The sequence below is a fragment of the Photinus pyralis genome, unplaced genomic scaffold, assembly GCF_008802855.1.
Source record: "Photinus pyralis isolate 1611_PpyrPB1 unplaced genomic scaffold, Ppyr1.3 Ppyr1.4_LG1, whole genome shotgun sequence".
NCBI classification, from domain to species: Eukaryota; Metazoa; Arthropoda; class Insecta; order Coleoptera; family Lampyridae; genus Photinus; species Photinus pyralis.
Window position 1 is genome coordinate 28900782 of NW_022170249.1, and position 26341 is coordinate 28927122.

The 26341-nt window shown below is 35.6% G+C and overlaps 2 protein-coding genes and 1 non-coding gene across 4 annotated transcripts in view; 2 read left to right on the plus strand and 1 right to left on the minus strand.

Annotated features, from left to right (window-relative positions):
• Window positions 1–271: 271 nt before the first annotated feature.
• Window positions 272–7944, plus strand: LOC116160027 (UDP-glucuronosyltransferase 2B19-like). 2 transcript variants are annotated; one of them, XM_031473140.1, is made up of 4 exons: window positions 272–1090; window positions 1714–1936; window positions 6733–6952; window positions 7000–7944. In XM_031473140.1, the coding sequence occupies exons 1-4, from the start codon at window positions 272–274 to the stop codon at window positions 7280–7282; spliced, it is 1545 nt and encodes a 514-aa protein (XP_031329000.1). In that variant the 3' UTR covers window positions 7283–7944. The 2 variants fall into 2 exon arrangements, with proteins under 2 accessions (XP_031329000.1, XP_031329001.1); XM_031473141.1 differs by lacking the exons at window positions 272–1090; window positions 1714–1936 and adding exons at window positions 4674–5508; window positions 6461–6683.
• A 2393-nt stretch (window positions 7945–10337) lies between these two features.
• LOC116159748 overlaps window positions 10338–26341 on the minus strand; it is a 46397-nt gene continuing 30393 nt past the window's right edge. Inside the window, exon 3 of the mRNA XM_031472823.1 lies at window positions 10338–11041. Coding sequence (XP_031328683.1) covers window positions 10838–11041 — 204 coding nt within the window. The 3' untranslated portion in view covers window positions 10338–10837. The remainder of the gene's footprint in view (window positions 11042–26341) is intronic.
• Trnas-gcu lies at window positions 14446–14527 on the plus strand. Its single transcript has one exon. It is a non-coding gene; the product is annotated as a tRNA-Ser (tRNA).

A 26341-nucleotide genomic window follows, 5' to 3' on the forward strand; every position in this document is an offset into this window, starting at 1 on the left:
CACGTTAAAAAATAATTACACATCTTGAAATGAATGGAGATCCTGTACCCATCACTCAATATAATTACATGGACGATGAATCCTGAATTATTAGGGTACCTGGTAATTACGTTTACAATTTAAGTCAAGTCACTAGTCAATGTAATTAGAGAACCTTGCGAACTAATTACAGGCACGCCAACTATTTTAATGACTTGCAAAGTTTACATAACACACTACCGAAATTTTATAAAATGACATAGTAGGCACTTTCAAATGGCAAACAGCAACGATGTTTAGGTGTGTACTTGTGTTGTTTAATTTATTTATCGTATCAGCTAGCGGAGCCAAAATACTAGGTGTCTTTTTTGTACCGTCCATAAGCCATCAAGTGGTATTCCAACCAATATGGAAGGAACTGTCGTTGAGAGGGCACGAAGTCACCGTCTTAACACCGAACCCTTTGAACGACCGCAGTCTGACCAACTTAACAGAGATCGACTTGAGTTTTGCGTACGAAATTATCAGAAGTGGTAATTTACAAGGCACCCTTCAAAAAGACATCCCCATTAAGACAATCGTTCAGTATGCTTTCAAACTTTTCGGCGAGATTGTGAAAGCCGAGCTGGAACATCCCGAGGTTCAGGCTTTAATAAGGGATCAGAGTAAAAGTTTCGATTTGGCCATAGTGGAATACCTGCATCCGACGTTTACAGCCCTTAGTGCAAGGTTCAAGTGCCCGTGGGTGGGAATTACATCGCTTGGAGCCCTTTTACCCGCTCACGACAACATCGGAAATCCCTCGCATCCCGTCCTCAACCCAGATATACTACTGCCATTTACCGGAGGTTTGGGATTATACGAACGATTGGTTAGTGTGTATTACTCGGTGTGGTTTCGGTACTTCTATTACTACCACATTGTACCAGATCAGGATCAGGTGGTGAAGAAGTATATCGGCGAAGATTTACCATATCTGGGAGATATAGAGAAGACTATAAGTTTACTTTTTCTCAATGTTAACCCTATACTTCACCCCATTAGGCCGAACGTTCCATCCGTAATAGAGTTGGGGAAAATGCACATACGCACCAAGAGTCCTCTGCCAAAAGTAAGTAAATGACCATTTCTTTTTATTAATTTGGTTTAAATTTTGAAATTTCGCCAATCGGTTTCTACGAATTCAAGTGCTATTGAATATGAGCCGGATTAAAAGTCGTGTTTCCGAATGAGAGCTAGTGTCAAATAATTCCCCCACTAAAAAACCTTATGCCATTCTTCGTATCTTGTTACCTGCATCGGAGTCGTCTTACTGAAATATGGTCAAAATCAGCCGGTTAGCCATTCAAATGATACCATGTTTGAGTAAACTTTTTTCGTCATTGGATGAGAAAGATTCTTATATTCCATCATTTTAACACTGAATTGGTTGTTACAATACGCGATCGTTTATCTAACAGATTTTTAAAGGTTCTATTCTATTCTTCGTATTCTCAACAATCCCTCATATTAATTTCATCCGCTTCTTCTCACAGACTCCAATCATAATTTTCCGAGATTAATTAGAAATTCTTAATTAATTCAAATGAATTATGCAGTCTTTTTTGCATAGAGATACCAAAAAAGTACGCTCTTTCAGAATAATGTAAAAAATTCAGAATGCCATTTAAATTTTTGGATCGGGGTTAGCTGGGGGCGACGAATATCATTAATATTAAAAGCTCTTTTTCTTAGGATTTACAACAATCTCTCGACAAAGCAACCGAAGGAGTTGTCTACTTCAGCTTAGGTTCCAACGTGAGAAGTGCCAATTTATCATTGGAGCTACGCGAGAAAATAATAACCGCATTATCCGAGCTTCCTTATACGGTGTTATGGAAATGGGAAGAAGATCATTTGCCCAATCAACCCAAAAACGTGATCATCAACAAATGGCTTCCTCAGCAAGACTTACTAAGTATAACCCAATGTAGTTAGATTAATCTAATGGGACTTTTTGTAATTAGCTCATCGAAACGTGAAGGTGTTTGTAACGCAAGGAGGACTGCAATCGATGGAGGAAGCCATTTCAGGTGGCGTGCCTTTGGTTGGTATGCCGTTCTTTGGAGATCAACCCTTAAATTGTATGAAGATGGTGAACTTAGGCATTGCGCTTTCGATCGATACGGAAACCTTGACGTCAGAAGATTTAAAAAAGACGATCATCGAGGTTGCGGAAAATCCAAAGTATGCATTTTACATGAACTGCTTCCTTATTAAACCTTTTTAATAGGTATCGTCAACGGGTGGAAGAAATTAGAGAATTATTATTGGATGTTCCCGCTACGGGTTTAGAGAAAGCCATTTGGTGGATAGAGTATGTGATACGCCACAAGGGCGCTGCTCATTTGAGAAGTCCTGCAGTCGATTTACCTTTTTATCAGTATTATCTTCTTGATGTTATCGGATTGGTTCTAGCCAGCGCTGCTGTGGTTTTGTTTATAGTAAGGAAGCTGCTAAAATTATTTTTTGGTGATGCTGACCATGTTGTTAGGGCCAAACATAAACTTCAATAAATAATTGTGTTTCTATATTAGATACAATTTACCTTACGTTAAAGATTTATGAATTTGTCTATTCAAAGGTATATTACCTGCTGAATGACGCTCGAATTTTAAATAAGATATTTGTTCTTTAGAACTAGTTTTTAAAGATCTTTTAGTGTGCTCAATATATACACGATCATGTTACTTAGAACTAATTTCATATACTCCCAATTAAACCTACTTTCATTTTTAGAGTTTTTAGAGTCCTAATAAGCTCTGTATATTATAAATTCTTTTATACTTAGCATTTATTTTATATTTTAATTTGAATTACGGATTCGTATTTTCACATATGTACCGCTTTATGAGAATGGTGATCTCGTGTAGGTTTAAATTTAGATAGGAACGTGTAGGAAACATCCCGCTTAATAGGTGGTAGTGTCATCCAGGCGAATGTATAGGTAATGGTAGTACTTATTGATAACATCCCTTTGTGGAAGAATAGTGTTTTTGAAAATTGCAATAGAGAAAACGCGTAGAACAGCAAATCCATTTGGGTAGAGGAAGTAAACTCATTTGGATCGATTAGGGACTTCAATTCTTTGTGTGGCCTTTCTTGAGTGTAATTTAACTTTTTCGCCCATGCAGAGGTAGATGCCGGAGTGTTAAAGCGGCATTTATCTCGAAATACAACTTTAGTCCAAAGTTACCGTATCCAATACCTTCGGTTGCCTTCTGAACTGGAGGAGGTTCGGCTAATTAGCAATTTCAAGTACTTTATGTAAGAGACTTCGGAGTGTTATTCTTTGTATTAAAAATCTCTAAACGGTGTCTTGTAGAGGCATTGAGAAAGTGTTTTTTTGTATCTGTTCAAATAACATCAGAAAAAAATAATAACAAACTTCGGTTCTTCTTGCACATCTTCGGAAGTAATCGGAATTTTCTGGTTTTATTTAAAGCACGATAGTAATTCTTTATGATAATAACTCTAATTTTACCATCGTCGTATCTTTTATGCTCTTGGTAATCCCCATGGTAGACATCCGCCAAAAGCTTGAAACATAAGAAATGCCTGAGAACATTCTGTTTCTCCATGCGGTTAGTGGCTGTGAAACATCGTCAGTAGATACGGGGCCACCTATGCGAGACAGTCACGTGACGCGCCAGACGTGAGGTTCAAGCGTGGTCTAAACTCACTGAAGGTGATCGTGGTTGTGGTCTAAATATAAACTACAGGTCTGTTTTTAATAAAAGTCTGTTAAAAACAGGTCTGTTCATCAGAAACAGGTCTGATCATCAGAAATAGGTTTGATCATCAGAAACAGATAAGTTTTACAGAAGCAGATCGGTTAAATAAAAACAGGTTTGTTTCTGCTGAATAGACAGACATGTTTGTTATGACCTGTTTTTGATGAACAGACCTGTTTTTTAAAACACAAAAATTAGGAAACATGTTCATAATTTCGCCGCTGCAACTATAGTAACATATTAGAAGTACAAAAAAGTTTATTACAAAAAATGTAAGATTAACGGCCGCGGAGTTATTTTGAAAAAAAACCGATTTTTGTAGATTTCATGCAACATGGCGGCGCGAGCGGTCCTTTCGCAAGGTGGAAAATAATCTTAATAACATAGGAATATTAAAAAATTACTACTGCATTACCTTTTGTAGGACAATAAACTGGATTGGAATCCCACAAAATTACATCATATACTTAGTAAATCTGGTAGGTTGAATCCGAAAATGACCACAGCTTCTTCCTGGTATAGTTCAAAATTAAAAAAAAGAATGGTAATCCCCTTTTGAACTTTCTTATTCTCTGAGATATCGACTTTTTTTGCTGGACAGAGGAAAGATGAGAGCGTGTAGTGTAAAGACTTCAGCTACCTGGTACTTCTGGTTCCGGAGAAAAGTAACTTAGGTTTGGCGCTTTACCGGAATAAATTTGCGTTTCTTCTTGTCAGAAAATTATCAGTTGCTATACGCAACACTTTCCGGCCTTGTGATGTAATAGGTCACTTTCTAGACTCAAATAAATGTTGTAATGTACTTTATAGCGGACAGTATGAAATAAAAAAAGTTTTTTATATTAATCAAAGGTTTATTTATGTAAAATGATGGAATGTAGATAACATTCTACTTATTACAAAATTAGTTATAAACGCGTTCAACTCGCAAACAGCAATGTTTACGTGTGTACTTGTGGTGTTCAAATTGTGCATCGCCTCTGCAAGCGGTGCAAAAATACTAGGGTTCTTCTTTATACCTTTCATAAGTCATCAAACGGTATTCCAACCGATATGGAGAGAACTTTCCTTAAGAGGGCACGAAGTTACTGTCGTAACACCGAACCCTTTGAACGATCCCACTCTAACAAATTTAACAGAGATCGATGTTGGGATTGCGTACGAAATTGTCAGACGTATTAATGTACAAGGAACAATTCCAAAACACCTTCCAATTAAAAGTATCATTCATTCCTCTTACCAAATCATGAGTGAGTTAGTGAAGGCCGAGTTGGAACATCCCAAAGTTCAAGCTTTAATAAGGAATCAGAGCAGAAGTTTTGATTTGGTGATGGTGGAATATCTGCATCCCACGCTTACGGCTCTTGGTGCAAGGTTCAAGTGCCCTTGGGTGGGAATTACATCACTAGGAGCACTTTTACCGGTCCACGACACTATTGGAAATCCCTCACATCCCGTCCTTAATCCAGACATAATACTTCCATTTACTGGAAGTATGGGATTCTATGAACGATTGGTTAGTGTATATTTCTCGATGTGGTTTCGGTATTACTATCACTATCATATTGTGCCGGAACAAGATAAGGTGGGCAAGAAATTAATTGGAGAAGATTTGCCATATTTGGGAGATATAGAGAAGAGTATAAGCTTGCTTTTTCTAAATGTCAACCCTATTCTCCACCCCATTAGACCGAATGTTCCAGCCGTAATAGAATTGGGACAGATGCATCTACGTTCTCAGAAACCTTTACCTAAAGTAAGTAAACTGATCACTTTTTTGTTTAATTTCCATACGGATTTAGATACTACTTCGCTTTTTAACTCTGATGATAGAGTCGTTCATCAAAATGGAAACAGCAATTTTCAAAAAGCTAAGAGAGTATTTTCAAAAACAATAGACACATTAATTTTCGTATTCAGAGAATCTACGAGCTTTTTTCAAGATTCTTTGCTAATTCTGGGCATTTTCGGATGCTTATCAGATTGTATTAATTGTTTTTTTTTGCTTTAATTATTTCGACGTTTGTCTACACCTTTTCCACTTTTATTCGAGAAACTATCAAGTTAATTTGAGAAAGTATCAATTGTATTTGAGAATAGTAAAATGTATTTGAGAAAACAACAAATGTAGTTCAGAATAGTGATTTGCATTTGAGAAGGCATCAAATGAATTTGAGAGTAGTAAATTGTATTCAAGAAATGGTAAAATTAAGTATTTGAGAATCAATAACAAAATCACATGTATAACATAGCTGATGCTGCTGCTGCTGTGGCGGGACTACATACAGTAGCGGAATTATAAAAATTGGATTCTTAATTATAATTCATTAGGAATAATATTACATTCTGAAATACAATAAAATTAAATGATACTTTCTCAAATACAATTGACTATTCTCAAATACATTTGATGTTTTCTCAAATCCAACTGACTATTCTCATCTACTTTGACGTTTTCTAAAATACAAGTAACAATTCTCAAATACAATTTACAACTTCTCGAATAAAAGTGGAAAAGGTGTAGTTCTAGTATCTGAACCTGTAAATATCTCGCAAAGTTCCTTATGCAGCTCCTTTTTTACATACCTAGACCAAAAAACTACGTTCTTTCAGAATATGTAAAAGAATACAGGGTGTCCTTTAAATTTTGGGATGGGTTGTGACTGGGGGTGCCGAATATCAATAATATTAAAAGCTCTTTTTCCTAGGATTTACAACAATCACTCGACAAAGCAACCGAAGGAGTTGCCTACTTCAGCTTAGGTTCCAACGTGAGAAGTGCCAATTTATCATTGGAGCTACGCGAGAAAATAATAACCGCATTATCCGAGCTTCCTTATACGGTGCTGTGGAAATGGGAAGAAGATCATCTGCCCAATCAACCCAAAAACGTCATCATCAACAAATGGCTTCCTCAGCAAGACTTACTAAGTATAATCCATTGTAGTTAGATTAATCTAATGAGAGTTTTTGTAATTAGCTCATCCAAACGTGAAGGTGTTTGTAATGCAAGGAGGGCTTCAATCGATGGAGGAAGCCATTTCAGGTGGCGTACCTTTGGTTGGTATGCCGTTCTTTGGTGATCAACCCTTAAATTGTATGAAGATGGTAAACTTAGGCATTGCGCTTTCGATCGATACGGAAACCTTGACATCAGAAGATTTAAAGAAGATGATCATCGAGGTTGCCGAAAATCCAAAGTACAAACTTTTACATTATTTGCATCCTTATTAAACGTCTTTTATAGGTATCGTAAACGAGTGGAAGAAATTAGAGAATTATTATTCGATGTTCCCGCTACGGGTTTAGAGAAAGCTATTTGGTGGATAGAGTATGTCATACGCCACAAGGGCGCTGCTCATTTGAGAAGTCCTGCAGTCGATTTACCTTTTTATCAGTATTATCTTCTTGATGTTATCGGATTGGTTCTAGCCGGCGTTGCTGTCGTTTTGTTCATTGCAAGGAAGCTTTTTAAATTATTTTTTGGTAATGCTGACAATTTTGTCAGGACAAAACATAAACATCAATAAATAATCTCTGTTAGATACTAATTAGTAATTTTAAATAAGCTAATTTTGTTCTATATTAAGACTAGTTTTTAAAAATCCTTAGTTTTCCCAATATATACGTAATCACAGTCCTTAGAACTAATATCACATATTCCCGACTAAACTTCCTTTTATTTTTAGGACACTGTACTTACGTAACGGGAGCCTGTTAACATAATTCTTTAGTTAATATTTCAAGTTGAATAACGGATGCTTATTTTCACATAGGTACCGCCTTATGCGAAGAGATAAAAATGGTAGATTTCAATAGGTCGGTAAAGAGTTCCGAGTTGGGGCGGAATTAAACGAGACCGTTTCAGCTGCGTTGGTTCCCTGGATTACACGAAAGAATTGCGAATAAATCACACCCCTTTTTTAATCAAGTGTTTTTGAAAAATTGTATAAAAGAAATAAAAAATAATGTTTAAATTCATGAAAGCTTTAACACATAAAATACCCATCTGTGGCTTTGTGTTCAAATTTTATATTTAAATCTGTAAATACACCCAACAAGTCCTGGTAGGAACATGACAGTGGAAAAAGGATAAGTAAATGTCTGTTTCATAAGATAGAGTAAGGTGCCAGGATTCCGTAAAATAACTTTATTTGTTAATTTACACGAGAGACTATTATATTTTAATAAAAATAAAATTAAAAGCTATTCAAGCATCTATCCTCTGTCCGGACAATTCGCTCCCAGGATAATTGTCGGGGAGCCGGGAGCGAACTTTCCTAGGAGCGAATTGTCTTGTAAGCGAATTATCCGTGTCGATACGGTTTCCTTTATCACCTTTAACCAGAGCTGAGCAGTATTCGATTTTGTAAATACTTTTTAGTATTCAAATCCTTTAAAGTATTCAAATACTTAGTGATTAAATACTTTTATGGAAGCAGTATTTGTATTTGTAACACAAATACTTTCACAAATATTTAGTATTCGAATACTTCGCAAAGTATTTGGATACTTCGTAAAGTATTGGAATACTACAAAACAATTCGTACTTTTTCGATCAGACTTCTCAATCAAAAGTTATAGACTAGAAACCAATTTCGAAAGAAAATTCAAAGGGCTGTAACTGTTGATCTAGTAGCCCAATCTTGGAACTGTTTGAAATTATGCATTCTACAGGCCACATTCTATAAGAAAATTCGGGCCTCAAAAAAATGCAATGTATAACCTTCCTTTTTTACCAAAAATCTACTGCACCAAAATGTCTCGGGAAAACACTTTTTCTTATTAATTTTGGTGCGTAGAATCCAAAACAAGTCGTACTTCTTCGATCAGACTTCTCAATCAAAAGTTATGGACTAGAAACCAATTTCGCAAGAAAATTCAATGTTTTTTCCCGGTCGATCTCGGACAATTTTTTTCCGGTCTCAAAAAAAAGCAGTACTTTTAAGTTATTCAAATATTTGAGAACAATTTAGAAATGTTTAGGGAAAGTTTCCATTGTCACAAAATCAAATATAAAAATCCGATACAACTGAATACCGAACGATCCTGGAGTGAAACTTTTTGACTCGATAGTCTACGTAACTTAAAAACAATAGGGACCTTTCTTATATCCTTAACACCATGTGTACCAATTTTCAAAGCGATCGCACGTTTCTAAACAAACTATCATGCACACGGACAAACTGATGGTCACAAATGGATCTGTTCCAAAAGCGCTAGGATTAATTTCAGAAAGGCGTACGTATCATGTGCACGACGTTTTGAAAACTGGTACACGTATTATTAAGGATATAACTGGTATTAGAAAGGTCCTGGTAGGTACCTCCTATATAATAATACGCTTTTACTCCCCTTAAATTTGTATATAACAATAGAAATATAAAAGAAGCTAACCCCATACAAAGTATAACTTGATTTTTTAAGTAGTATTAAGACTTTTATCTAGTATACCTACTATTTTAAATTTTTAGTGTATTTGAGTGACAAGTATTTGAATACTTTTTACTGTATTCGAATACTTTTGATAGTATTCGAATACCTTTGAAAGTATTCGAATACATTCTAAAGTATTTGAATACTTATTTTTTAAAGTATTTGAATACTTTTCAATGTATCTGTACCTATCTAGTATTCACTTGTGCTGGACGTAAAAGTATTTAGTATTCAAATACCTTTGATTTGTGTAATATTTATATATTTATACTATTTATAGTATTCAAATACTTTTTAAAAGTATTCTGCCCAGCTCTGCCTTTAACAAGTCATAGCCGAGTTCGATAATTTCTTGAAACTCTATCGGAAAATGGCAATCAACTTGGAATCAGAAGTTGTCCAAATGTCGTCTACCGCACACCTCAGGAGTGAACGTACGTGAAAAGTTGTACTACTCATGTCAATATAGTTTCCTATATTATGTTTAATGAGCGATCGTCGAGAACCCTTTCGGATTTCTCTACTCCATGAAGCATTTGAATGATACTGCATCCTTTGAACCAGATTAACTGGAATCGGGTAGCACGAATCAGAATTTATGGGTTAAAGCCATGGTGTCTAGCAATAACCCGCCCGGGATGTTTAGCTTCGCCACAGAAAATGGTGACTACTACACCACATCTTTTTGGATGAGGATGGGGTATCTCAACCAGACGTATTCATCTTCACGGATGGATCTAAAACAATGGAAGAAACAGGCACTGGTTTTTATTCCAAAGAACTGAACCTGAATGGTACCACTCTGTACTTTCGTGACAAAAAGTCACCCTGTTCTTTCCACTTAATTTCATTTACCATTGTAATATCTAAATCTAACCTAAATATCCCCCTTTGTAAGTTTTCTAATCTGACTACCCTCCCTAAACTCCTCACATTCGATGCTCCTACTCGCAGAAGGTGGTCTTTCTGTGTTTTTTTGCTCTCCCCAGAATCCGTAAGGCACACTGCTGCGTGCACATAGTGTGGGATTCTGGGACTTACCCACCTGGGGTCCTTTTTTTTAAATACGCCTTCTCCATGGAAGCTTGAAGAAAGATTCGGTGGTGGTTCTCGCGGCCTAAATCTTAAGAGGGTTGTGTAGGGAAAACGTACTTTGAATATTTTATTTTTTTTCAGCATTATGCAAACACTCGCCGTTAATTTACATTCAGACAGTATGATTTTTATACATATTAACAAACTAAAAATACAACTTAAAACTTAGTATCCGAAAAAATGCTAATTACATTACATTAGAATAATTTACTATGACTAATCACATATTATACACTCACGGTAATTTAACCTTATATAATAATTAAATACTTTCATTAATTGCATTGTCAATAAATGATTAAGATGACACTCGTTGTTTATCACAAAAAGTAAAGTCCACATTGGACGATTACTAAAAAATAACGGTAACTATTTGGTGGTACTATTTTATGTCTAATGAGCAAAAATGAGATGGCGGAATTGACTGTTATTGAAGAATATTTACAGGCAAGTGAGAGTTGAACGATTAATAATAATGGACAATAATGTTTTAAGCACAAAACTACTTCAAAATATTAAATAAAATTCACTGAGATTTGTATCACGGCGTTTTCTTACATCATAGATCCAAACATGCGTTTTCCGCGCGTTAACATAAGACTAACAGCCATTACAGACAGAAGGAAGAAAACAAGTCCAAGAAAAGACGTAATTAATCTACACCTAAGTCTCCACTTTTTGTCTTGCTTCATCCTCTTCGCCAATAACTCCGATCTGGGGACGTCCAAAGTGAAATCTGCCTCGGGCCTTCCTCCAGGCTGCAACAAAAAGTGAACCGAAATTAAACAATTGTTCTACAACGAAACGATACGGAACAAATTCAATAAGCAAATCTTTTAGTGGTACAACAAGTTTGGCACCCTCAATATCAAAATTTACCTTTGAAGGCGAACCCAATTTATTTTTATACCATACTCTTTATTTTTTTGTTTATTTTATAACGAAGCACACGTTTTCCGCCTTGAAGTTTACCTGTTTTATTGAACACACCGTACATTTTGAAGTCTACCAGCTTTACTGAACACTCGGTATCTGGAGAAGTGTCGTGCCGAAACTATTTACTGTTGGTTCTAGGAACTGAAGATAGAATGCAGTAAACAACATCCGATTAAGTCTCTTTGCCTTTTGCATCTTCGCAAGTTACGTTTCGTAAATTTACTTTGGCTACCGTATCGTATTCGATCCTTTTGCCTTTGGTGTTTGTAACGAGAGGGCATTTTTACGTAATTTTTTTTTCTTCGATTTTATTCCATTGAAATATGCTGAAGGAAAACTTTTTAATTTTACAAACAGTCAAGGCTTCAATTATATTTATTATATATATAATAATATATAATAATGTAATAACCTACTGAATTAAAAAATTTACCGACACATTTGTTTAAGAAACATGTAAAGGAAACGTTGCTTTGCAATCCCCTATATTTTATAGACGAGTACCTACTTTGTTCTTAAATTTAAGTGTTAAGTTTTATTGTGTTCTATACTTGACAATTGACATGTGTAAATATCGTCAGATAATACTACACGAATAAACTTTATTATTATTATTATTTATTATTATATTCCATCAAAAAAATATTCGTAATGTCACGTTCAAGTTTTTATTTTGTCGATTGGAATCCGTCGAGCTTAATTTGTGGTCTTCTTCATATTTATCAGAGATGTTTTTGCTTTAAATTGTATAGTCTCGTTTTACGTGATAAAAAGAGGTCATATAAGGTTTCAAATCTTATGATGCGAATTATGTTTCTTTGAGAAAGAGATAAGTAAGTTTCTGTTGCATCAGCGCTTTTTGTTAAACACTTTAGAATTCGCAAACCAATGAGAATTAACGAAGGATCGCCGCCATTGATTTCCATTATGAAATAGGCGTTTTAAGTCAGCTTACTTGAGCTTTGCACAAAATTATTCATTCTGGTTTGAGCCGTGGTGCTAGTAAGATTCTGGTGTTGATAGTCAACCAGGGCAGATTAGCGTTTGAACCATAGAGCTTAAAGTTGTGGTCAGTAGGGCGTTTTTCCTAAAGCAGCCTTTAGAGTCCTAGTAATTAAATCCAGCTTTCGGGATTCTCCGAGTCCAAGTTACCATCTTGCATTATTATGAGGTCAGTGCGTTTCCGTTTTCGCTACCCTTAGTGAAAGTTATATGGGTATTTGGTGCCCATTAAAAGTGCCATTTTTAATCAGAATCAATGTGACATAAAATTCCGCCAAGGTATATTTATATATTCCCACAATTCGCGATAGTGTAGAAATTTAGTTAATAAGGACATTGCTCGTACTGGTAAATAAGGTGCGAATTCAGCGGATTCCTCAAACATTTTACGCGTATAAAGTCAAATTGCAATACAGAAAACTGGTAACACGTTTTATTAAAAACTAAGTACGTTTTTGGGTCACTAATGTGAAAATTAATCAAGGTGAAAAGTTTGTAAAAGGGGTTTCCCACGCACTAAATCTGGAAGTTACAGATAAACATTTAAAGGCGAGTTTACGTAATTGATTAAATTAAAATTTTTTCGTATATTTTTGTATTTTCATCCAAAGAAATCTCTGAGTTTGTGCCCAGTCTGGGGGTACCTTCGATAATGTAGTCTTAAAATTATAGTTACATCATATGAAGCCGTTCAGTTGTAAACCTTGTGGCAGAAACTTTTATTTTGGACTTGATTTTTTCGAATTTCCCGCAGACATAAGTTAAGTAGAATTTTTTAGTTGTAACAAATGTCAAGGTACTAAATTTGTTTTCGAAACAAATTTTAGTCCTGATGATCTAAAGAATTTATCTGAATGATTGGAGTCAATGGAATATGCGTTATTTTTGTGTAGTGATTATCAATGAGCTTTTGTTCTGTATTATCAACATCATCTCCATAGGTATCCTAATTGTATTACATGTGTTTATTCTGAACGCATGAAATTTGGATAGGAGTAAAAAAGAAAAGTAGATTTGTCATTTGAAATGTAATTATTTTGGTTTTCAATAGAAAATATTGTTGTGATTTAATTATAAAGTAAATTAAGAATATTTCATTCAAAATATCTTGTATAGTATGAGTGCCTATTTGAAATAATTACACTTCTTGAGTACACTTAAGGTACAGTTATATGAAAATGAGCGTAGCATCATTAAATGACCCCACCATATGAAGAATAATTTAAATCAATCATTTTTGGTATCGTCGCTAGTTTTTGCAATAATCGACTGTTTCAAGATAAATGAGACACCCTTTATAAAAAACTAATTAAGTAACATTGAAATATAAGATTATGGTAGTGGCAAAGTGTACTGCAACTCAGAAAAAAAATGACCGCTACACCCCAACTGGTATTGCTTATGCAGGTGCAGTTAAACCTAAATAAATCATCCCCTGAAACTGTTATACGCGAACAAAAACGAAATTTGCCCTTTTTATTACTAATAATTCATTTATTGTCTACAGTCAAGCAATTTTGCCTCCGGTTAACACTCTTTGAACGGGTAACCATTCGACAACTTGGCTCGTTAATAGAAAATGTGGGTAATTTTGGAAAAAAGTTATATGACGGCAGGATATAAGAGTTTCAATCTATCTTTTTTAGATAATTAAATTCTTTTAGGAGGAAAACTGAATTCAATCTAAAAAATTCAATGTACCGTTTTGTTAACAGCGTTGAGACTGTTTTGGCATTAAAATTGGAGCGTGAACGGTGAATATTTTTGTAAGTTGGAAAGCATTGCGGCAATAGCACATCATCGTTCACATTCCAAAATGAATAAAAATATCTAGACGCTGGTTATTAGATTTCCCTGGCGTACAACAGACATCTAACACATGCAAATTTCAGAAGAAATTAATTTTGTATGCAAAACAAATCGCCTTCACCTTGTTGTGTGTCAAAATGTGGTCTTAAACACTAAAAGCACGCGATATAAACTGAAGGTTTTATCAGAGATAAAAAAAACCGCCAAAGCGACAATATTTTCTAAGGCACAGACTGAAATTGAGAAAGAAATGTAATCTAATTCCACTCCTTATTTGCGTTTCCATCAGATGCCTTTAATAAAACTTCCAAGAATCCGAATATGAAACTTGCAGGTTTTTTTTTCTAAATTGCCACCGACGGAATGAAAAAATTCCTCACGTCTCACTATGTATAAGGACATCTGGGTTAATGTAGACGAGGTGGCCGAGTGGTTAAGGCGTTGGACTGCTAATCCAATGGGCTCTGCCCGCGTGGGTTCGAATCCCATCCTCGTCGAAAATTTTTGGCTTGTCCAGTAGGACGACAATTTGCAATTTGAGTCGTGCGAAATTTGAGAATACAATACAAATTAAAAGTCATAGTGATAAATAATAACGCGAGCCTTTTGTTTCGAACGAAGTGCGTTCGTCGTCTTAATTTATTTGCCCCTGCGTCGATTCCAAAGGGTAATGTGAGTAAAGCGCACCCCTACTGAATGTTCCGGATATTGATTTGTATCGAAGTAAGCAGGAAGGTGCTTTTATGACCTTATGAATATGTATGTGCAGTTAATAGTTTAAGTGAATATTTTCATTGCGTAGATTGTCACAAACTGATAAGAAATTGGATATGTAGTGTGACAAAATACTTTCCTGTTGATAAACTAGAAAGATGGTTGGCCTACATTATTTCCACAACACAAAACGCGCGAAGGGTACGACAATACGTTCATATTTTGATCAATGAATGACTATTTTTTTGCTAAAATTCAACAGCGAAGGCTATCACTTTTCACAACAAGGTAATTGAAGGTAATTCGTCTAAATCGGTTTGTGCAAAGTGGTTGAAACACTGGTAAATAAGAAATGTCACTGGTAAGTGTCAATGTTTTTTTATTCAGTAAGGCTAGCCCTTGCATCATGGAAAAACTAACGCACACCTAACGGCCAAGAAGAAATCCATCGAATTACCAGCATGATGGAGATGTTCATCCAAGCTCAAGAGACAGCTAGAAGAGAACAAGGATGAGAAGACAAAATGGAAGGAAACATGGAAGAAACCCAGATGGAGATAAAGAAGGAAGCTCGAAGAATTAATTGGCGGTTGAGCAATGCAAAAGAAGAAAAATCGACAATCAATTCAGCACCAGACCAGAAAAAGAAGAATTGAGCCAAGAAATTAAAGAGAATAAGAAGAAATTAGAAATACAAAGGGATACGAAGAATAATGTACAAGAAACGAGCAGTAGAAACTGAATTGAATTAAAATGACATTACCTGACTCGGTAATTAAAGTACTCGGCCCCGAAGGGGCCTCGTACTTCAATATTTCCTCGACAGTAATGTGTCATTTTAAATAACTATTGTACGAGAACGTAATGGAACAAGAAAAATTAAATTAGTAAATTTAAATAATTGTACCAAATCATATATCTGAAAAGGAAAATACACCAAAACATAATTAATAATTAAACAAATTATTTTGTGCCACCCCTTCATCCTCATCAGGCGAAAGATAATTTTGTTTTACTCCATGATTCTCCCTCAAAGTATCTTGTAATTTAATAGAATCTATACAGGAAAACTTCTTACGTTGACAAAACGGAATAAAATATCGCGCTAAAAGATCGATTTTCATCTTAATAAAATTATCGCACATTCCGTAAGTTCCTGATACTTTCTCTTTCAGATCCGGGATTCCGAAGAAACGTTTCCGTATCTGCCCATGTTCTGGTTCCGCTTCACTACGTTTGTATTTATTACGTTGGCCAATTTTTATTCGTAAGGTCCAAACGAACATAAACTGCATTTTTGTTCTTCATTATTTTGCGTTATTCATACTTAATTGGCAAAGAAAGTTACATCTAAAATGATTGTAATTAGCTTCAAAGTCATGTCAATCTGAAATTATTCTAATCACTGTAATCATGTAACGGAATTACCGTCATTAGATTTTCGGTTTATAATTATTGCACATAGTAACTTTTTGTTCGCAACCGAAAAGTGCCACTTTTCCCATCATCTCTGGAGAATGTTGACATCCAAAATGAGGGAACCTCTACACATACTATTTCACCGTTTCTGCAGTAAATGTTTGATAGCTCTTCAAAAGAGCCACTAAGAGGAAGTTTAAGGTCATCATCCGAAGCAAATTTTTGGCTCTTTTCTCTGGAATGGTCGCTTTAAGATTTTTTATTAAAAATCTATTGCCTTCTAGCGCGTTTTTTTTATGTATTCAATCAAGAGAATCTATTCACAACTCCATATCACGATATCTTGTCTGACGAATATTGTTTATAATCATGTAACGTAAATTTAATTACGTGATTTATTTATTTACAATTAATTAATAATGATTTTATGGATTGATTTATAACATATTATTTATCACTTCGGCATCGATGTTGAAACTGACTTAAACGCGCTTCGATTTGTTTAGATAAGAAACGGAAAGTTTCTATACCCGAATACCTATAAAGTCGGCATATCGCATTTCATATGTTTTTCATATTAAACAATACTTTATAGTACCTTTCTCCGACAATATGTTTTTGAGATATAAGGAATTATTTATATCCGATCACGATAAGTACGAGTCGAGGAGGAAACTATGGTTGGTAGAAACTAATTCCTTTGGTCGTGACCTTTCATTAGAGTACCATGAAGGATCAAATCAGTTCCACCCCCAACTCCCTTTTGATAAGGGGCCAGAAAGTAGGGCGGTAGTTGGTAGAAAACAGTTCCTTTTGTTGAGACCTTTAATTGGAATACCATGAAAGATAAAATTCATGTCTACTCCCCCCCTCCTCCTCCGGCCATCTACGGATCTCGGAAAGGAGTCGCGCAGAAAAGTTCTAGTTTGTACAAACCAATTAATTTCAATGAGCCTTTTCATTAGAATACCATGAAGGGTAGAACGTAGATAAAAGTCAAACGTATCAATTACGTATGCCTGCGAAGGTTTCTGATGTAGAAAAACACTTTCCGAAATTCGAACGGGAACGGGAACAGGAAAAAAATGAATGTTATGTTTTAACAGTCGAAAAGAGAGTTGACACGTAGGTTTCCTTGACAGCGTTAAGGTTACTCTAAAAGAGCCCGAAGGTCGCTAATGCAACCACTTTCTCTGTCGGTCCGTCTGTCCATCCGTCCCAGGCCTTAACTACTCCTACAGTTTTCAATATATTTAGTTCGTAGTTTTTCTTTCTTCTCTCTCACAAGGTTTTAATCAGTATCGAAACCAAAAGAAAGCAATAGACGGGAGAGGGGGGAGTTGTAAATAGCACTTTGACAGTTAACTTTTAAAAGGCATTGATCGAGCCTGTTGAAACGGCGCCTTGTGTTGCTGTCCATTTTTCTTAGGGGAATTTTTCGAAAGAAAAAAAATCCCCTTGTGTGGTGGTTTTGTCCGTCTGTTGTTCCTCGTCTAACTCGAAAACGAAAAGAGACAACGATGGATTTCTACGAGTTCAAGGACCAGTGTTATTGAATATGAGCCGGATTAAAAGCCTGGTTTCCGAGTGCGAGCCAAGTGTCAAAAAATTCACCTACTGAAAATCGTATGCGATTTACATTTTGAACAAACAGACATATGCATTTTCTCGAAAAGTTTTATTTTCACGTTTAGTTTTTTTAGCTCTTATGCAACGTTAACGTTTACGTAAATCCCTTTAATTGACCCTCCCCGCCTCGCTTTTCCTTTGAAATATTTATGCTTTTTTAATGCGGCAAATCCCTTTTTATATAACGCTGTGTTAGTGTCAGAGCTGGGCAGTATTCGATTTTGTAAATACTTTTTAGTATTCAAATCCTTTAAAGTATTCAAATACTTTGTAATTAAATATGTACTTTTATGGAAGCAGTATTTGTATTTGTAACTCAAATACTTTCACAAATATTTAGTATTCGAATACTTTGAAAAGTATTCGAATACTTCGCATAGTATTTGAATACTTAACCTTACTTTTTTACCAAAAATTGACTACTCCAAAATTTCTCGGGAAAACAATTTTTCTTATTAATTTTGGTGCGTATAATCCAAAACGATTTGTACTTTTTCGATTAGACCTCTCAATAAAAAGTTATTGACAAAAAATTATCAAAGTCCTCGTTTGAGATCGAAGGGACTTCAGCGCATTTTTGTGTGGCAGATCAGTATTCTATTAGCCACTTTCGATTCAACCATCAATAACAGATCTTGTCGAAGGCTCCTACATTCACTAACCGCTTCCCACTTTCCTCGTGCACCCGCAATTCGCTTTTAAAGATTTGACTCCACCATCAGGAAGATCGTGTCGGGGGCTACCACATTTCCTTTGACGGTACCCCCTTCCGACGTCCCGTTCACCCGCAATTCGCGATTGAAGATTTGACTCCACCATCAGTGAGATCGTGTCGCGGGCTACCACATTCCCTTTTACGGTACCCACTTCCGACGTCCCGTTCACCCGCAATTCGCGTTTGAAGATTTGACTCCACCATCAGGAAGATCGTGTCGGGGGCTACCACATTCCCTTTGACGGTACCTCCTTCCGACGTCCCGTTCACCAGCAATTCGCGTTTGAAGATTTGACTCCACCATCAGTGAGATCGTGTCGCGGGCTACCACATTCCCTTTTACGGTACCCACTTCCGACTTCCCGTTCACCCGCAATTCGCGTTTGAAGATTTGACTCCACCATCAGGAAGATCGTGTCGGGGGCTACCACATTTCCTTTGACGGTACCCCCTTCCGACGTCCCTTTCACCCGCAATTCGCGTTTGAAGATTTGACNTGCCAGCCAGCCAGCCAGCCAGCCAGCCAGCCAGCCAGCCAAAGTGAGAATAAAAGCTACTTTTTACAAAAAAAATTTTTTGCAAAAATGCGCTAAAAACCAATTTCGAAAAAAAATTCAAAGGGCTGTAACTTTTGATCTAGTAGCCCAATCTTCAAACTGTTTGAAATTATGGATTCTACGGGCCAAATTCTATAAGATCTCAGACAATTTTTTTTTCGGGCCTCAAAAAAAGGCAGTGTATAACCTTCCTTTTTTACCAAAAATCGACTACACCAAAATTTCTCGGGAAAACACTTTCTCTTATTAATTTTAGTGCGTAGAATCCACAACAATTCGTACTTTTTCGATTAGACTTCTCAATCAAAAGTTATGGACTAGAAACCAATTTCGAAAGAAAATTTAAATGTAACTTTTGAACTACTAGCCAATCTTGGAACTGTTTGAAATTATGGATTCTACAGGCCCACATTCTATAAGAAAATTGTTTTTTTCCCGGTCGATCTGAGACAATTTTTTTCTCGGGGCAAAAAAAAGGCAGTGTATAATCCTTCCTTTTTTACCAAAAATCGACTACCCCAAAATTTCTCGGGAAAACACTTTTTCTTATTAATTTTGGTGCGTAGAATCCAAAACAATTCGTACTTTTTCGATTAGACCTCTCAATAAAAAGTTATGGATAAAAAACAAATTTCGAAAAAAAATTCAATTGGCTGTAACTTTTGAACTAGTAGCCCAATCTTGGAACTGTTTGAAATTATGGATTCTACAGGCCATAGGAAAATGTTTTTTCCCGGTCGATCTAAGACAATTTTTTTTTCGGGCCTCAAAAAAAGGCAGTGTGTAACCTTCCTTTTTTACCAAAAATCGACTACACCAACATTTCTCGGGAAAACACTTTTTCTTATTAATTTTGGTGCATAGAATCCAAAACCATTCGTACTTTTTCGATTAGACTTCTCAGTTATGGACTAGAAACCAATTTCGAAAGAAAATTCAAAGGGCTGTAACTTTTGAACTACTAGCCCAATCTTGGAACTGTTTGAAATTATGAATTCTACGGGCCACATTCTATAAGAAAATGTTTTTTCCCGGTCGATCTCAGACAATTTTTTTTTCGGCCTCAAAAAAAGGCAGTACTTTTAAGTTATTCAAATATTTGAGAACAATTTAGAAATGTTTAGGGAAAGTTTCCATTGTCACAAAATCAAATATAAAAATCCGATACATCTGAATACCGAACTCGATAGTCTACGTAACTTAAAAACAATAGGGACCTTTCTTATATCCTTAAGACCATGTGTACCAATTTTCAAAGCGATCGTAGGTACGTTTCTAAACAAACTATCATGCACACGGACAAACGGATGGTCAAAAATGGATCTGTTCCAAAATCGCAAGGATTAATTTCAGAAAGGCGTACGTATCATGTGCACGACGCTTTAAAAACTGGTACGCGTATTATTAAGGATATAACTGGAATAAGAATGGTCCTGGTAGGTACCTCCTATACAGGGTGTTACACGACCGTTCGAAAAAAAAAAATCGGGTTGTAGAGGGCATCAAAACAAGCACTTTTTCCAAATAAACCGAGGGTCCAACGTGTTTCGTTTGGGAGCCACCCCCCAAAGAGTGTTGAAATCTGCATTTCTTCTTTAATTTTTTCCTCAGCAACCATAAGAGTTACAAAGTCGGGTGGCATGTCTTTGAATAGGTTTTTGGGTATGCTCTTTCCGATTTTGCAATTTTTTTTTCAAAATTCCTACCCTTAAAGGGCGCACCCCTAAACTAGGGTGCAAAAAAAAATTCTGATTTCGACGAAATTTGGTATCTGGGGGTTTTTTAACATGAAAATCACGAATCTGAAATTAGTTTTTGAAAATTCGAAAAAAAAAGTTCCACTGCAATTCTTGGCGGGACAACCAAAATAGAGATAATTCCACGAAATTTGTTGTGTACATACTAAACGAGTTAAGGAACAAAACTGTCGAACAGTTTTTTAAAATAACTTTTCAAACAAAAGTTATACTCATTTGAATGTTGGTCCTTCGGGTCGCGAAGTGTCCAAAGCCTACTAGTAAGCCATAATTTCGCATGTGTTGGTTGACAATGTCGCAAAAACAAAAGATTAACGGTTTGAGTCGATATTTTGTTATTTGGAATTAATTCGGTCATTAAATGATTAAAAAATTCGATGTATCGATTAAAACACCTACCAAGGTATTTTAAAGCGCTGATCGATTGTTTATTATCTAAATAAGGTAGGGGAAAAAGTCAAATCACTTTCCGTATGATACTTTTTCATAATTTTTAATTTTTAGATAATAAACAATCGATCAGCGCTTTAAAATACCTTGGTAGGTGTTTTAATCGATACATCGAATTTTTTAATCATTTAATGACCGAATTAATTCCAAATAACAAAAAATCGACTCAAACCGTTAATCTTTTGTTTTTGCGACATTGTCAACCAACACATGCGAAATTATGGCTTACTAGTAGGCTTGGGACACTTCGCGACCCGAAGGACCAACATTCAAATGAGTATAACTTTTGTTTGAATAGTTATTTTAAAAAAAAACTGTTCGACAGTTTTGTTCCTTAACTCGTTTAGTATGTACACAACAAATTTCGTGGAATTATCTCTATTTTCGTTGTCCCGCCAAGAATTGCAGTGGAACTTTTTTTTTCGAATTTTCAAAAACTAATTTCAGATTCGTGATTTTCATGTTAAAAAACCCCCAGATACCAAATTTCGTCGAAATCAGAATTTTTTTTTGCACCCTAGTTTAGGGGTGCGCCCTTTAGGGGTAGGAATTTTGAAAAAAAAATTGCAAAATCGGAAAGAGCATACCCAAAAACCTATTCAAAGACATGCCACCCGACTTTGTAACTCTTATGGTTGCTGAGAAAAAAATTAAAGAAGAAATGCAGATTTCAACACTCTTTGGGGGGTGGCTCCCAAACGAAACACGTTGGACCCTCGGTTTATTTGGAAAAAGTGCTTGTTTTGATGCCCTCTACAACCCGATTTTTTTTTTTCGAACGGTCGTGTAACACCCTGTATAATAATATAATAATAATAATACGCTTTTACTCCCCTTAAATTTGTATATAACAATAGAAATATAAAAAAAGCTAACCTCATACAAAGTATAACTTGATTTTTTAAGTAGTATTAAGACTTTTATCTAGTATACTATTTTAAATTTTTAATGTATTTGAGTGACAAGTATTTGAATACTTTTTACTGTATTCGAATACTTTTTATAGTATTCGAATACCTTTGATGGTATTAGAATACTTTTGATAGTATTCGAATGCTTTTGAAAGTATTCGAATACATTCTAAAGTATTTGAATACTTATTTTTTAAAGTATTTGAATACTTTTCAATGTATCTGTATCTAGTATTCGCTTGTGCTGGACGTAAAAGTATTTAGTATTCAAATACTTTTTGAAAGTATTCTGCCCAGCTCTGGCTTAGTGTTCTATAGTAATTTCTTTCGAAATGCCTTTTTAACTTGTACTACTTGTTCCGATTATCTTCTTTCTGTATAAAGGTTACGCACTGGTAAAAGAACTCAATTGGAGAGGCAGTATATTCGTTAAAATATTGCCTAAAATACACCCTAATTCAATGAAAACAATGCATACTTTTAATTGAAAGCAACGAGCAAAAATACGAAATTTGCCATTGATCATGGTATTATTTTTACCCTTTAGCTAATGGCACCATTGGCACCCCTGTTATTTTTCGTTATTATATAATCTCAATTTTTCAATTAATGCACTATATCGACAGAGTCGTCCCAAAAACATCATCAAAGTACACGTTAAAAGGCCTTAGGGACATCCTCTTTGCGTTGAAAAGTCCAGTATCGGTATTGATGAGAAATATCAATTAATCAGGTATAAAAACCAACATCCGATAGGGAAATACTAATGACATCAGTACGTTAAGAATGAGATACCTATGCCAATATTGGCCAATTGCAAGTTTTCACTTTTTAATGGGTTAGTTGGCTGACTACGTTTACAGTAACACAAAACGGGTACGATGGGCTCCAATGTTGCCTTTTGAACGAAAGTACATTAGCATAACAACATTGTAAGTTGCAACTTGCAAATTCTGTAGGCAGGTATACCTCATAACTTTCACTGTAAATTAATAATCGTTATTACATCATTATTTTAAACAAAACCGCATCTGGGAAGAAGATACAGAACTATGACATCCAATATTGACATTGGGGTAACTTTCTCACTTTCACTGAAAGCCCCGAGGTGTCGGGCGCCCTTGCAGCGTGATACTCGACATGTAGGTAGATAGTGTTAATTAAAGCAATAGGTAGCTTATGTAATAATCTTTTGTTTAAATAAGTTTAGAATTACGCAAAGTAAATTTAATTGACGCGCAACAATGCAAACAATCACAAAGAATTAATTAAGATATTAAGCAACGATAACCGATGACCTACCAAAAAATCTAAGATATGCAGCTGTGTTTTTTAATATAAAAGAAAAACCGGTCGAATTACAAAGTAACGTCCTTCGAAGGCCGCTCAGGTTACTTATACCATCATATACCATAACTGCAATAACAAGATTGCTAGATCTATATGACGCAAGACAGTCTTTTTACGTATAACGGTTTATTGCATATTTTGTAAGTAGCACCTAATTACGGAAAATTTTGCCAAGGTGCCGCCTAATTTCTTCAGAAAAACTCGCAAGAAACTAAATGATGGTAGGTAGTGGTTGGTATATAATATGGTAACTAATTAATGCAAGCACCCACAGTACCACAAAATTCACCTCGTAAGATTCAAAACGGCGACAATGGTTGTGCAATATAACACGTGATTTAAAAGTACTAAAAAGAGTTAAATTTGTGTTCCTTTCACAATTTCTTTCTTTCATACAAGAATAATATCAGAATTTAATGAACGCACCCGGTACATACTTCGGCGCTTCTTTAGGAAAAGAGTCTGTAAACGTAATGACTCTAATTGGTAGCGCCATTTTAGCCACCAATAAGGAAATCAAGATATTGTAACTAATTTGCAGTTTGTAGCCGTTCCCGTCGAGATATTTAAATTATGTTTGCAGCATCCGAAAGACTTCCCCGATTGGAAGAGGAGGAAGAATTAATATTGGACCATTTCAGCTTCGTTAATTAACGATTGGCCGTTAGTTAGTAATAACTCAAAACAATCCCCTACGATTCGTCTCGGCAGGTCTCCCACTAGTCTTTCGACATCGATTCGGCAAATGCCCAAGTTCTCTACAATTCCAACAATGCTTTGTCCCCATAGCCTTGAGAGAAAACGAACAGATTAAAAGAATTCTCCTAGTGTTACCGCTTGTCCACGCCGTCAAAATGGAGGGTCTTTTGTACCCCAATGTAACACAGTTTAAAGCGATTATAATCCACTAATATAGCAATAAGTGAAATTTTCACGTGTCATTGACGTTGTTACAGTGCGTTAAACCGTTAAGTAATTAAATTAAACTATTTAATAATTTATTGTTAAATTGGCTCGTTTGAAAGGAGATTGTTAAACAAAGCACTGTGCGAAAAGTCTAATTCGGTCAAAGTCGAATGATCTCTAAACTTATTTCTTCAATAAATCTTCAATAAATGATGGAACCGAGCCACGAATTGGAAAGGTTAAAGCATTAATTTATAACTCGCTTCAGAGTGTATAATTAACCGCTTCCCAATTTCCATAGGTGCATTTCCCGTAATGTGGAAAACGCAACGCTCGCAACGAGTTATGATTAAAAACGAATTAGTTTGGAGGCGCAATGCTAACAACTTCATACGTGAACTTACGATCATTAAATAACGAATCTAAAATGGAAAATACTGGCAAAAAATTGGAATTATTCATGCAGATGGTCGCTACATGGTAATTTTGTCATTCAAGATTGATCGTCGACAGTATTTTTCATAATGAGAGACTTACATAATTAATTTTACTGTTCTACCTGTTAAAAAAACGACGAGAAGTAGAAATTTGTCACGCTTTGATTAATTTTTGACCACGTACAACACTCGCCACAGGAAATTCGTATACTTTCGTACTCATTAAATATATCACTGTGTATGTCTCGCTCACCTAAAAACTACTCGCTACATAACACGCGATGTAAAAAAGGTGTACAATTTATAAAGCGCATTTTCGGAAAAAAATACGCTATTATATTCGTTATGGCTGGCTGGCTGTCCGACTGAGATCTCAGCAATTACAAAAGCTAGAGACTTACAGTACAATTTACACTAAAAGCTTCCTGATGTAGTGCAGGCTCTAGTCTATTTTGAGTTAGATTACTTGTGAGGTCGATAATCTAAGAAAATAATTTCGATATGGTTTTCGGAGGTGCTATAATTTGGTCGCCGGGATCGGTTGTCGCCGCGAAAACGGTGCAGGGATGTACATCGCCGGGATGGGATGCACCGAACCTACAGGGGGTCCGTGGAGTTGTAGTGTCAACTTGAAAGGAATTAAGTTCCAAGTGTCTCATAACGTTGTGGTCATTTTGAAAAGCGCCTTTCTGATCGCGAAAAGGTCGTTACAAGCCATTATAGTTTCGTTGTTTTCTGCGGAAGTCTGTTTTAATAATTTCACGTTTGTTGGTTGACCGTTATTTAATTATTCAAATTTCAAAATTTGGGCGTATAGTTATCCCCCCACTTTTTGAACTTTCAAAATATTTTTATTGCAATCGTTTGTTGGGTATTCTTTACCGTTTGTTGGTTGATAGCATCTACAGAAGAAGAAATTAGCCCCCAACATTACCATTTTTGAATTTGTTTATTTGCAATCGTTTGTTGGATGTGTGTTTTCAGACTAGGAGGAGTCATAAACTATATGCCTTCCCATTTGAATGCATATTGTAACCGAGCTGATGGGCAACAAGCACCAAAAAACGATTACAACTAAAAAAATGAAATATTGCATCTTAGGGAGGGGGGGGGGGCTAACTATATACTATGTAACTATATAATATATACGCCCAAATTTTTGAATTTTGAATAATTACACAACGATTAACCAACAAACGTGAAAATGTAACAAACGATTGCAATAAAAATATTCTGAAAATTTCAAAAATGGGGGGTTAACTTGACACCGGTAGGTTTAACATCGCTGTCTCTTTTCGTTCTCGTATTAAACGGGAACAATCGGACAAATGGACGGGTAAAACTATCACATTTTAGTTAAGATAGTGTACTTCATTCGATCTTTTGTGGTCAAACAACTGGTTTTTCCTTCTCTATGTTGCTTCTCCTTTAAATGAGTGCCTTCAGGAACACATTTGTTGTTTCAG